General features: G+C 44.9%; 1 protein-coding gene across 1 annotated transcript in view; it reads left to right on the top strand.

The window, feature by feature from the left end:
• Positions 1-11343, top strand: part of col5a2a (collagen, type V, alpha 2a) — a 41864-nt gene extending 30521 nt beyond the window's left edge. Inside the window, exons 26-54 of the mRNA XM_084451820.1 lie at positions 11-64; positions 519-617; positions 796-849; positions 1563-1616; positions 1709-1762; positions 1924-1977; positions 2216-2260; positions 2355-2453; positions 2637-2744; positions 3041-3094; positions 3459-3512; positions 3687-3740; positions 3839-3892; positions 4130-4237; positions 4687-4740; positions 4868-4921; positions 5063-5224; positions 5652-5759; positions 6152-6259; positions 6614-6667; positions 6793-6900; positions 7017-7070; positions 7359-7466; positions 7556-7609; positions 8282-8389; positions 8485-8791; positions 9100-9281; positions 9610-9852; positions 10145-11343. Of these exons, the coding sequence (XP_084307946.1) occupies positions 11-64; positions 519-617; positions 796-849; positions 1563-1616; positions 1709-1762; positions 1924-1977; positions 2216-2260; positions 2355-2453; positions 2637-2744; positions 3041-3094; positions 3459-3512; positions 3687-3740; positions 3839-3892; positions 4130-4237; positions 4687-4740; positions 4868-4921; positions 5063-5224; positions 5652-5759; positions 6152-6259; positions 6614-6667; positions 6793-6900; positions 7017-7070; positions 7359-7466; positions 7556-7609; positions 8282-8389; positions 8485-8791; positions 9100-9281; positions 9610-9852; positions 10145-10291 (2796 nt within the window). The 3' untranslated portion in view covers positions 10292-11343. The remainder of the gene's footprint in view (positions 1-10; positions 65-518; positions 618-795; positions 850-1562; positions 1617-1708; positions 1763-1923; positions 1978-2215; positions 2261-2354; positions 2454-2636; positions 2745-3040; positions 3095-3458; positions 3513-3686; positions 3741-3838; positions 3893-4129; positions 4238-4686; positions 4741-4867; positions 4922-5062; positions 5225-5651; positions 5760-6151; positions 6260-6613; positions 6668-6792; positions 6901-7016; positions 7071-7358; positions 7467-7555; positions 7610-8281; positions 8390-8484; positions 8792-9099; positions 9282-9609; positions 9853-10144) is intronic.
• The last annotated feature ends 1366 nt before the right edge of the window (positions 11344-12709 follow it).

Below are 12709 nucleotides of genomic sequence, written 5' to 3'. Positions count from 1 at the left end.
TTCTTATTAGGGTCTGACCGGCACTCCTGGAGTTCAAGGAGCTGAGGGCAAACCTGGACCTCTGGTAGGTTAGGCCGGCACAATCAATTCCAAGGGCCTTTCACACTAGAGCACCATCATGTGGGCCGGATCTGCATCAGTCGGCCTGTGGCGAACCCCTCCTCCTTGTTTTCACACTACAAGTCGCTTCTTGCCGACTGCTTGCATTCCAGACTGCAGGAATGCATGGCAACAGTGACCGTACAAAACACTTCTCTTCGGCTTGGACGATGAAGCTATGTTAATGTTGTTATGAGTTAGTCAATAGACGCTTATTGCGATGAGCATTAGTCCACAAACCACCTTCTCAGAAGGCCTGCTAGACTGCGTACCAGAACCGGTCACATGTTCGCATAAAAGGCGGACTGGTGCAGAATCCTTCTTCCCATTGTGAAATGCCCTTACTGTATCATCAATTACTGTCACAGAAAGAAGCAAGAGATTAAAAGAAAGAGCTAATATCTTTGTTTCATGTGAAGGGCGCGCCAGGTGAAGACGGCCGCCCGGGACCAGCTGGGTCCATCGGAAGCAAAGGTCCCGCGGGCAGCATGGGCATCCCTGGACCAAAGGGCTTCAACGTAAGGCTGCAGTCACAAAACTCAACGTTTGACATATAAGATGTATGACAACAGGCATATAGCCAATGTCAGATTGCGAGTTCAACCTTCTATCAGATACAATAACTTTGTAGTGAACTGTACAGTATTGTATGCTTATATGTAATCTCATGTATGTTGTTTATTTAAAACCCTAAAGGGAGATCCAGGGAAGGCAGGTGAACAAGGATCGGCTGGAGTGCCAGGGCAGAGAGTGAGTATGCTTGTGTATTAGATTCTGTTATGGTTGTGTATTAGACTGTTATAATTCAACCATCAGATGTATTGCCAGTGATAGTTATAATACTCACCATTGTATTCTGTAGGGTTGGGTGGTCTTCTCTGGCAGAGAGACGAGAATTGTACTGACTGCCGTCTGTTTTTATAAACAATAAAGCCATAATTGGGGATTGTCCATATTACATCACTTCCTCTGGACCCTAAGATACACGATCCAACGAATGGCTTACGCTTAGAGCACCGAGAGTTTGTACTGCACTTGGTAGATCTGCCCTCTGATTCTGTGCCCCTGACTCATGAAATGCCCTGCAAGGCATATTGAAACTAGGTACTGTACTTGAGTGTCGCCCATGGGTCGGTTTACGACATCGGTGACCAAGCAGGTCAATACAGTTTGTAACTGTTTTAAACATTTCTGAAAATGTACATTTTTTTTTATTGTTTATTGATTCTTGTTCATGTAATTGTGTTTATTCTTGTTTATGAGGTATTGTTTCATGATGTTTTAATGATGTAATTACTCAGCGACACTACAAATGAGTACAATGTTAACTAATCAGTTTAATTTTCAGTATAAATAAAGGTAAAATGGATAAAGGTGTATTTACCTCTGCTGGTGGAGAGGCCATCAATGTGCAGACAAAGTTTGCTTGACCTACATTAACTGATGATGTTTTCATTTCCCAGGGTCCTCCTGGGAAAGATGGAGAAGTCGGCCCTTCTGGCCCTGCTGGCCCAGCAGTAAGTCACAGCTAGTTAGGTACAGGCTTTCATGACTCTAGAGCTGTTGTGACTAGATTATGGTTATTGAAATGGCTGTATTTCATTCACAGGGTGTTGCTGGTGACAGAGGAGAACAGGGACCCCCTGGAGTGAATGGTTTCCAGGTGTGTTGTTGTTTTTCTTTTGTTTTGTATTCATATTTTTCGGTTGACAAAATGGCCCAGGTGGATGAAGAAACAAGTGGTGGATCCTATTCAACTGCAAATCCACTGCAGACTACGGAGGTGTTCCGATCTAAAGGCGCAATGTTGGTTTCATTTTTTAGGGTTTACCCGGACAACCAGGACCCCCTGGAGAGTCAGGGAAACCAGGTGACCTGGTGAGTTTGGAAAAATATCACTGAATGTGAAATAAGAGCGAAATGTCACACATTGTTCAATGTAAACAAAACTGGAGATGCTGCATTTTTGGAGACACTTTGAGAAAAAGAGTTACCGTTAAAAAAAAATGCTCTTTTCCTTTTCCTCCATGGTAGTTTGGAAGGCAGACAGAGGATAAAAAACAAGTGTTCTTCTCATTGTAACAATGACAATGAGCCATGTCTTTGTTGCTTTTAGGGTATTCCTGGAGAGGGTGGTACTGTTGGTCTAATTGGACCTAGGGTAAGTGTCTCTTTCACAAGATCATATTGAAATATTCAAAATCATTGAACTGCGTTCTGTCGTGTGACTAACATGATTTTGTATTTTTTCACAGGGCGAACGTGGAATTCCAGGTGAGAGAGGAGAACTCGGACCAAACGGCTTGCAAGGACCAAAGGGAATCCCAGGAACACCTGGCCCAGATGGGCCAAAGGTATATCACAATGTCATCTTCGTATACATTGGAGATTATTTATTTTAAGTGTCAGAATTAAGCAATATTTTGCTGTACCCTTAGTGGATGACCGAGCTAAGATGGGTTTGTGTGTTTCAAGTATTTTACAGTAGCCTTTATATATGAAATATCTGATGACAAGCCTCTGCTTTTTCTCCAAAGGGTAGTCCTGGTCCACCTGGAGCTGTTGGTGACCTTGGTCCTCCAGGTCTTCAGGGGATGCCAGGAGAGAGAGGGATTTCGGGACCTCCTGGGCCCAAAGGTGATAGAGTAAGTATTCATGCCCGTCTCATCTTCCACCAGTGTGAGATTTGAGCTGAAATATTTCCTCAAATACTTTCAATAGAACCAATTAATTAGCAATTAGCAATTCATTATATTATATTCTTATTGTGTGATGTTGTCTGTGTATTGTGATGTTGTCCGCACACTGTGATGTATGTTGTCCAGCGCACTCAAGTTGAGGCTAATTTAATTTCGTTGTACCTTGCTACAATGACAATAAAGACATTCTATTCTATTCTATTCATTACTACTAACTAACATTCACTTTTCCGTCACCGTAGGGGACCATTGGGGAGAAAGGATCTGAAGGTACAGCTGGAAACGATGGTGCCAGGGTAAGTGGACTTAACACACACCTTTCCCTTTGCTGTGATTTGAGTCACACACATATACTGTAGAATATCAAACATGGACACTGTCGTGTCACATGCCATCTCACAAAAATGAGAATGATGTTTTTGAACATGAAAAACTGAACAAGATGTTTTATCTGACGATCTATGATATTCAAACAGTCGCCTTGCACTTCAGACAGCTTATCTGTATTGTGAGACTGCACAAAAAAGACACTTGATGGATGAATTATTCTTCAGGGTGCTAGCCTGGTACTTGTCACAGCATGTTCTGTCAGACAAGCATTTATTGAGCAAGATGGTGTTGATAAATCCACTTTCTAAACTAGGCTTTTTCTCGCAACAGGGTCTTCCTGGTCCAGTAGGCCCACATGGACCCAATGGACCCAGTGGGGAAAAGGTAACGAAATAAGAATGTTGATGGTAACTTTGCAGTAATTCAAATCCAGGATTATTATACTGTAATACATACATGAACTGTAAACTGGCCCCAAAAAATAAAGTGTGACTCATTGCTACACAGCTGTAAGTTTCAGATTGAAATGAATGGATTCTTGTGGTTTTCTCAATGCAGGGTGAGCCTGGCCCCAAAGGGCCACACGGACCCCCAGGATCAAGAGGAGTGCCTGTAGGTTGACTTTCACAATAAGAGTTTGCAACTCATTTCAAAACATCTCATGGTCCTTTTCTATTGCATACTGAGCTTCTGATATTTCACTTTCCTAGGGAGCTAGAGGTGACCCTGGCCCAATCGGTGCTGTTGGATTTGCCGGAGTACCTGTAAGTTGTCTTTTATGTGCCTTGATGCATTTGGGATGTAGACATTAATCTCATTATTTTGCTGTTGAAGGGAAATCAATTTCCCATTTTCGTGATGGCGAAAAATACATTAAAGGGTTAAAAAGTATTAGCATCCCTTTAATACCCGTATATTTAGAACTTCTATTACAGTGCTGTATGTTATATCTATACTCTACTGAGCAATAAAGCCCCCATGCTTCTATTGTCCTCCTCCAGGGTCCTGATGGTCAGCCAGGAGTCAAGGGGGAGCCTGGTGAGCCGGGTCAGAAGGGGGACGCCGGGTCTCCAGGACCACAGGGCTTGTCTGGGTCCCACGGGCCTCCCGTGAGTTTCTACATTTTATTGGATACATTTTGTACAAACATGACTGCAGTCGCAGGCCGAGCCGGACATTTTGCCAGATGGTTTGTCTCACACAGCTATCTGGGAAAGCTCAGTTGAAAACTGTTTGGAAAAGGGCAGGCACTTTCACACAAAAAGAAAAAAAAAAAAAATTAAAAATAATAATAATACAGGCAGGTGATTGGATGAACTATTTATCCTGGGCTTCACGCTGTCATCTTACCTAAGCCACGGCCGTAGCTGTTAGTAGTTCCCAGTACGCTGATTGGCCCGACCAAATTCTGTTCAGGCCCAAACTGTCTGAGCTTTCCCAGACTGATCTGTGGAAAGAGACAGAATGTGAGCTCGCGAGATCAGAATGTTCTCACGGGGCTTGTGAGGTGCTTTGAGGGATAAGGAACTATTCCAGCTGAGGTTATATTTCTGTGCAGGGCCCTGGAGGCGTGGCAGGACTCAAGGGAGGCAGAGGAACTCAAGGAGCATCGGTAAGTCATTTAATCTCTTTCTCAAATGTTTTGTGACCGCAACAAGATACCATCAATATGTTTTCACACACTGAATCTACCTAGAAAGCATTTAAGTCTGTGGATGATCTCTTCCTCGTCCTGTTAGGGGCCTACTGGTTTCCCGGGATCTGCAGGCAGAGTTGGCCCACCCGGATCCACTGTAAGTGCATTCACTATCATAACCTAATGAATCATATTAAAAGTAAATTCAGCAATGACTTCATATGATCTTGATAGACTTCCATGACCTCACCTATAGAGTTGAGTTCCAAGTAATAACTATGCTGGCCGTCTCGAACAGGGTCCCGTGGGTGAACCCGGGCCCCTCGGTCTTCCTGGGAAAGAGGGCCCCGCTGGTCTCCGTGGAGACCACGGATCCCCCGGAAGACAAGGAGAGAGAGGACCAGCCGGCCCCTCCGGAAGCCCGGGAGACAAAGGAGACTCGGGGGAGGACGGACCCACGGTAAACTAGCAAGCCTGTGTCAACACCCAAATGGCTTCTTTTTGTTGTCCCCTTTCTCTTCGACGATAATACCTGAATGGGCTCGGCAGAAGTCCACAATTCTGACATGCTTCGATCTAGCCGGAGCAGTGGTCATGGAGGACCGATACTAGGAAAGGAGATAAGGGCTATGCATCTCAATTGTGTGCAGTTGTCTGCCTTTATTGATCACTGATCTGAAAGGACTGGATAAGCCAAAGCAATAGGCTGGTGGCCTGATATAATCAAGTACTGTAAAATCATTGGAGACTGACCGCAGAAGATGAGCATTGAATGCAGGTTTAAGGTATTGAGGTGAAAACTCGATCAGACTGTTGAGACTCAGCCTGAGGTCAAACCTCAGGTTTGTCAATGTGAAGTGTTCTGATTGGATGGATTTCTTCCACAGGGTCCCGACGGCCCTCCGGGTCCGTCAGGAACTACAGGACAGAGAGGCATTGTGGGTCTTCCTGGTCAGAGGGGAGAGCGCGGCATGCTGGGACTTCCAGGACCAGCGGTATGTACAGAACCCAGATTTCTGCCCATCACTGCAAGTCCTTTACAGGTCTGGGCGCTTCGGCTAATGATCTGCAGGAGGGTTGCTCTAAAACTGTTAGTCACAGGAACAGTTTTTTCCCCACGGCCATCAACCTTATAAACATGGCTCCCCTCTGACTCTCTCCCCCGCCCCCTGCAACTTTTGACTCTTTGTAGTCCAATTGCACTACTACCTGTCCATTGTTGTTTTGTTGTAAGCACCACAGTGTCGGACAAAAATCCTATGCATGTAAAAGTACAATGGCAATAAACAATCTGATTCTTCACAGCAGCACTGCACTGTTTTAACACTGTGTCCTGCGCCTGCAACATTCTCCATTGCCAGACACTGAGTTTCTGTTGTCTTCTTAGGGTCCTCCAGGGAAACAGGGAACTCCAGGACCTCAGGGAGACAAAGGCCCCCCTGGCCCCCTCGGTACTCCGGGAGCAAACGGCCCTCGTGGCGACGCGGGTCCTGACGTACGTTGTCTCATACCTTTTCCCTTGGTTGAGATCCTATTATTGGTCTTTTGATTGGGACACCCAAGTACTGAAACAACGAGACTTAACTGTTATGGTACCAAAAAGGATCTTGGCAATATTGAATATATGAAATAGAGGACTAAAAAGCATATCAATTATTTGTAATGAGTTTTACTTGCTTTTTGTTCATCATGGCGCATAACCTGATGTTAGAGTACACCATTGAAACTGTGCAAACTTTTGCAGTGACAGCACAGCCCATCACCCTACAAACAGGTCATCGTCAGCATTAAGCAGGTGTGATGTGTGCATTAGTAATCAATTAACAATTAACTAACTGATTTCTCCCAGGGGCCAGCTGGGTCAGATGGGCCACCAGGCAAGGATGGGGTTCTGGGTATGAGGGTAAGAACAGAACATGAACTTGGCCATAGTACCTCCTGCATTTTTACGCATTATCCTTGACCAAAAATCGCAGTAAAGAATTTTGACTAATAAAATAATTTTGACTATTCTATTCCATTCTACAGGGAGCTCGTGGTGACCATGGTCCAGAAGGTCTGGTTGGCAGCACTGGACTTCCTGGCTCTCCAGGTCCAGTCGGTGCACCAGGAGGTGCCGGCAAGAGAGGAGATGCGGTATGTATTATGAAATTGTCTTACGTTTCTATGACATACTGTACACTGTATATTTGTTCATCAAAACATAGTTATTGTCAGACCAGTAACAGTACTGATGTGTGTTCCGTCTGCAGGGATCTCGAGGGCCTCTTGGACCACCTGGCTCAGCTGGGAAAAGAGGCTTAACGGTAAGACTGTGATCAATACAAATGATGAAAATTGTCAGATATAAACAGATATAAACTTTAACAGGAGGTCTTAACAGTTTAAAGCCGGCATTCAATATCTGCGTAGATATCCAAGTAATTGGATTGCCTGTCCCCATATAGAAAAGCATATGGGTTCAATCAATGATAATCACTAAAGCTTAGGTTTGAATTAGGTTGTAATAGCCTCTTGGGTATTGTATAGTAAAGCACAGAACCACAAGTTTTCTTGCTCAGTAAGTCATGTCCACTTCCTCCGCTTGGTCGCAGGGGCCACAAGGACCGAGGGGTGATAAGGGGGACCTTGGAGACCATGGAGAGAGAGGACAGAAGGGACACAGAGGCTTCACCGGCCTGCAGGGTCTTCCTGGTCCACCAGTGAGTGAAATGAGACGTCTTTGGACGATCGTTTATATGAGCACACCGTCTCCCAGCGGTCTTACTAAAAATCTCTCCTTTGTTTTTAGGGTACAACAGGTGAGCAGGGAGCATCTGGAATCACCGGGCCAAGTGGCCAAAGGGTATGTGTGCTTCTTAAAGATCTTCCAAGCTGTAAACATAGTCAGACGTTTGGCAGAGATCAATCCATCTGTTTTAGCATCTGGACACTTCATACGTCAGTTGGATCTGCTCAACAAATCTAGAATTCAAACAAACAAAAAAGATCCTTTATTGTCACGCAAGGAAACGCACATCACACAGTGTAGGGAGACGGCAGCGCCAACACACACACAAGCACACAATCTCAAACACCCATCCCGTTGTCCTTCCTCCAAGGGCAGCCGGGAGCAGACAGTAACCAGCGCCCCGGGACCAATCACGTTCTGCTGTCCGTCTTCGTCAAAGACGGACAGCGTTAGCGATCTATTCCTCCGCATGTTTTTCATATTCTTTGTTCTTTATGGGGGAAACCTTGCGAATACATGGAGAGTATGGAAACTCCACACAGCTCAGGACCTTCTTGTTGTGAGGTGACAGTGCTAAGTACTGCGCCACCGTGCCGCACGTGAGCGATTTTGGGGTTCAGTGTCTTGCTCAAGGACACTGGGATCGAACCGGCGACCTTTTGATCTCCAGCCGGCCGCTCTACCTCCTGAGCTATGTGCCTCCTCAGCTATGTCATCTTGGGACTTTTCATGTACTGTAGACTCACTGGATCTGGTTAAATTTGAGTTTGTCATGATGCTTTATAGGGACCCCCTGGACCAATCGGGCCACCAGGAAAGGAAGGGTACACTGGACAGCCTGGACCTATGGGACCACCTGGAACTCGTGGAATCAGTGGCGACATTGGACCAGAGGTGCAGTATGTTAAAGAAACCTCAGTGCACAAATAAAAGTTTTACAAAAAAATTTTTTTTTACTCAACTCTTTTACTCGATTCTCCTACTCCTAGGGACCCCCTGGAGAGCCTGGCCCACAGGGTCACCCTGGGTCTCCCGGACCCCCCACCGCCGCCATGGACGATTTGTTCGGCGGCCATGATTACGACGCCGGCCCCCCTCCCCCTCCCGAGTTCAGCGAGGACGAGGCTCTGCCCAACAGCAACTCCTCCGACGCCATCCAGGCTGACCCGGGCGTCCAGGCCACCCTCAAGGCGCTCAGCAGCCAGATCGACAGCATGCGCAGCCCCGACGGCAGCAGGAAGCACCCCGCCAGGACCTGCGAGGACCTGAAGCAGTGCTACCCGCTGAAGAAGAGCGGTGAGTTGAAACCTCCATTGGGAATGATCCTTCAGAGGTACATGTCAACGTAATGGTCTTCGGACACCATTACGCTGACCTGGGAGAGCCCATATTGTGCTAGCTCAGACATTTCTTAATCCAATTGTCAATTCTAGCATCAAGCAGGTCAGTGGTGTGAGCGGAACAGCTGAATTCTGTGAAAGTAGATAAGGCTACCTCTGAATTGTAGTAAACTAAACAGTAGACACGCATTGATGGATAGATATGCTTAATTTAACACGGGACAAAACAGAACTAGCTAAATCCCACTGCTTCTCTGTTTCTAGGTGAATACTGGGTGGACCCCAACCAAGGAAGTGCTGAGGACGCCATCAAAGTCCACTGTAACATGGATACAGGAGAGACCTGCATCTCGGCCAATCCCGCCAGCGTACCTCGCAAAGTGTGGTGGACCTCCTCCAAGAACAAGCTGGTGTGGTTCGGAGCCGACATCAGTCGTGGAACACAAGTAAGAAAATCCAGATGAACATGTAGCTACATTAGTACTGTGGGGTTTTCCAATATGATATGATGGTGAATGATGGGGGAACAACAGAACACTGGCAAACATGACTCACAAGGTGTTTGTTCTAAGTCTCAGAAGACAAAAACAGTGTTCCTATACAGTATAATTTTTCACAATCCAATGATGTACAGTAAGCTCTTGGCTCCACCATGGACCATAAGCCATTGACCAATGTCCTCTACAAAGTAAATTGACAAACTCATTTCAATGAACAGCTGAGGCAATCGGAACAATTACATTACCGTGCTCTTTCCTCTCAACTTGTCCACAGTTCGCCTATGGTAACAAAGACCAGCCTGCCAATTCTGTCACGGTCCAGATGACCTTCATCCGTCTGCTCTCCAAAGAGGCCTCCCAAACCATCACCTACCACTGCAAGAACACCATTGGCTACAAGGACGAGACGAGCGGGAACCTGAAGAAGGCCGTGGTCCTCAAGGGCTCCAACGACCTGGAGCTCAGAGCTGAGGGGAACAACCGCTTCAGATACACAGTTCTGGAGGACAGTTGCTCAGTGAGTGTCCTCATCTGACGCCAGGGGTTTCTCAGCCTGTGGGTTGGGACAGGGTTAAGGGTTTTGACTTATTTCTTAAGGGTCATCATAGCTCTCTTTAGTGGTGACCCATTTATTTTGGGGATCTCACAAGAACAAAGTGGAGAGCACATTTAAAATAATTGTAAAGACTCCGCTTACAAGTAACTAACACAATTAAAACATTAATTTGGTCAAAACTATGGCCAGTTGTAAGCTACATGTCTTCCTAAGATCTTAACTGACAAGATGTCCCCTGTCTTTCTTTTCACAGCAGGCCAATGGCAACTGGGGCAAGACAGTGTTTGAATACAGGACACAGAAAACGGCGAGACTTCCCATTGTGGATATTGCCCCTGTGGACATTGGTGGCTCAGACCAGGAGTTTGGTATCGATATCGGGCCTGTGTGCTTCTTATAAATCCAACAACAGGGATGCATTGAAGAGAATCCTGAGACTCTTGAACTGACAGCTGATGCAATCAGCCCCTTTGTAAATACAGCACTGCGGACCAATCAGGCCTCGTGGTGAGATATTTATTGTGCCTTTCCAACCATTTTCAAGACATCCTACTAGGTTTCTTATTGCCCACAATGTACGTTAGATGAATGTTTGGGAGAAACAAAGTAAGAATTGGATTTAGAAACATTGCTTGCATTCCTGATAGAGGAGCAAGGCGTTTTACATTGAGGAGCTAAGTACAATGTTAAGGTACAACGATCCAACCAACTGATGCAAGCTTTTATAAATTACTGCCAAAGGTTTGTTGTGATTACGAATGCTTTAAAATAAGTCATTAACTGCTGTTTGTAAGATGAGAACATCACTTTCACCACTTAAGTTGCTTGCTTATTTTTTATGTTTTATACAACATGGTATGGTGCTATTGAGGACATGGATTGAAAATGCTTTCATTGGCATAATTATTTTCTATTCCGAAAGAGTTTTGATACAACCAATTTCTGTATCCACTTATCCTATCTCTGTAATGACTATTGAACCAACGATAATTAAAGACACAACAAGGACAGCCTTGCCGATTCTGCAGTGTTAGCTACCTCGCCTCCAAAACCAGGATACAAGGGTTGTGTGTACAGTAACTCCTTTCCACAGGTGCTGCTTTGTAAGTGGTGTGCTCAACATCCGCTTCTAGCTTTTGAACAGGGCAGGGATTGGGGATGCCAATAAAGATCTTTGTCACTGATAGAGCCTGAAATCAGTGTCACGTTAAAGGTGTGTGGTGATTGTCTTTTTGAACATTTATTTTGGGTATGATCACTTCTTTTGTTTCTAATCATTTACAGTAACTTTAAAAGTGTTTTATTTTATTTTTTTGCATGTCAGAACCAGTCTCAATACCCTATCTCTCAGTAATCATTTATAATAACTTTTGAGAAATTAAATTAGATTGCCTTGAAAGGCCATTTGCTTCATGTATTTTTGCTATGCAACAAATTAAACTGCTTGTTTATTCCAGGGCTCTTTTTGTCATATTGATTAAGGTTTAGCTGTTATTTTTTTTTTTTTGTTGGGGGGGGGGGGGGGGGGTAAAGCTGTGCCGTTCTTAGATACTGTACATCCTCTGAATTTTACTGTATGCACATAGTGACGGTCACCATAGGCATCACAGCTACAGTACATTGAAAAGTTGTGTATTTATAGTCACATGTCGAGTTTTCCGATTAAGCATAAATGTTCCATTTCCTTTGTGTAGAAACTACAGCATGTTTCGCTTTGGTTGTCTTTTCTAATTCAATCTTCATCAACAATGATTGATCCAGATATTCATCTTAATTTGTTCCACATGTTCGAGGTACATATTTTTTTTATATAAATATTACACTTACATGGATTAAAATTTATAAACTGTTATAAAATGTCATTGCTGATAGGCTTGATTGTTTGGTCACATTCTCCGAGGCCTAAAATAATCTGTCCTGGAACCAAATCAGTGGAATAAATATTTTAACGATAACTCTACCTGCTTCCATTTTAGAGTGTCGCTTTGGTATTTAGTCACATAGTGATGTAATTGGCATCACTGGAGATCATCTACAGATCACCTTTAATGTTTTGTACACATGTAAAGTCTCTCTGCATCCAACTTGATCCAACATCAATGACATCTCATACATCAACTAGAAATGGTGCTTGGAGAGCACAGATCTCCGCCCATGAATGCATTTTGTGGCTCTGCACGCGCAAGCAGGACATGCTGGCCCGTGAATTGGATGCGCTCCAGAATTTAATGGGTTCTAAATTGGCCCATGCGACAACCCTCCATGACGCATCATGAAATCGGTCTGATAGTTTTTGCGTAATCCTAGTCCAAAAAACGAATGGAGGTAAATGGCCGACCGCGTTTGATCGGCTTGTGGCCCCGTGCCGTGATTCGGATCCTCTCCAAAATGTAACGAGTCCAAGTCCATGAGTCCAATTTGGACCATGATACACCCCTCCACCGAGTTTAATGAAAATTGGTCTGGTATTTTTTGAGTAATCTAACAAAAGGACGGACAAACACGCCCCACTGGAAACATGACCTCTTGCCCGGTGCTGTCGCTGAGGTAATGAGAAGACCACCTGCGGATGCAACAGAGAGACAGCAGAGGACACAAACAACGTGGGCCGGGCCCAGCTGAGGGGGGAGGTCCCGAACGCGCCAATGAGCTAAACCAGTTCTTCAGCAGGTTCCACCTGGCTATTCTGCATCCAGCCCCCCTCCCCCCACCCCTACCAGTCCGCTCATCACAGACCCTGCATCACAACCATGCATAGAAATATACGTTCTTTTCCATTTTTAGTAAAAAAAACAACAACACTTCAGTCAGACATTTC

The sequence above is a fragment of the Borostomias antarcticus genome, assembly GCF_949987555.1.
Source record: "Borostomias antarcticus genome assembly, chromosome: 17".
NCBI lineage: Eukaryota > Metazoa > Chordata > Actinopteri > Stomiiformes > Stomiidae > Borostomias > Borostomias antarcticus.
The sequence above is the reverse complement of the archived record's forward strand: the minus strand, read 5'-3'. Positions and strand labels throughout refer to the sequence as shown.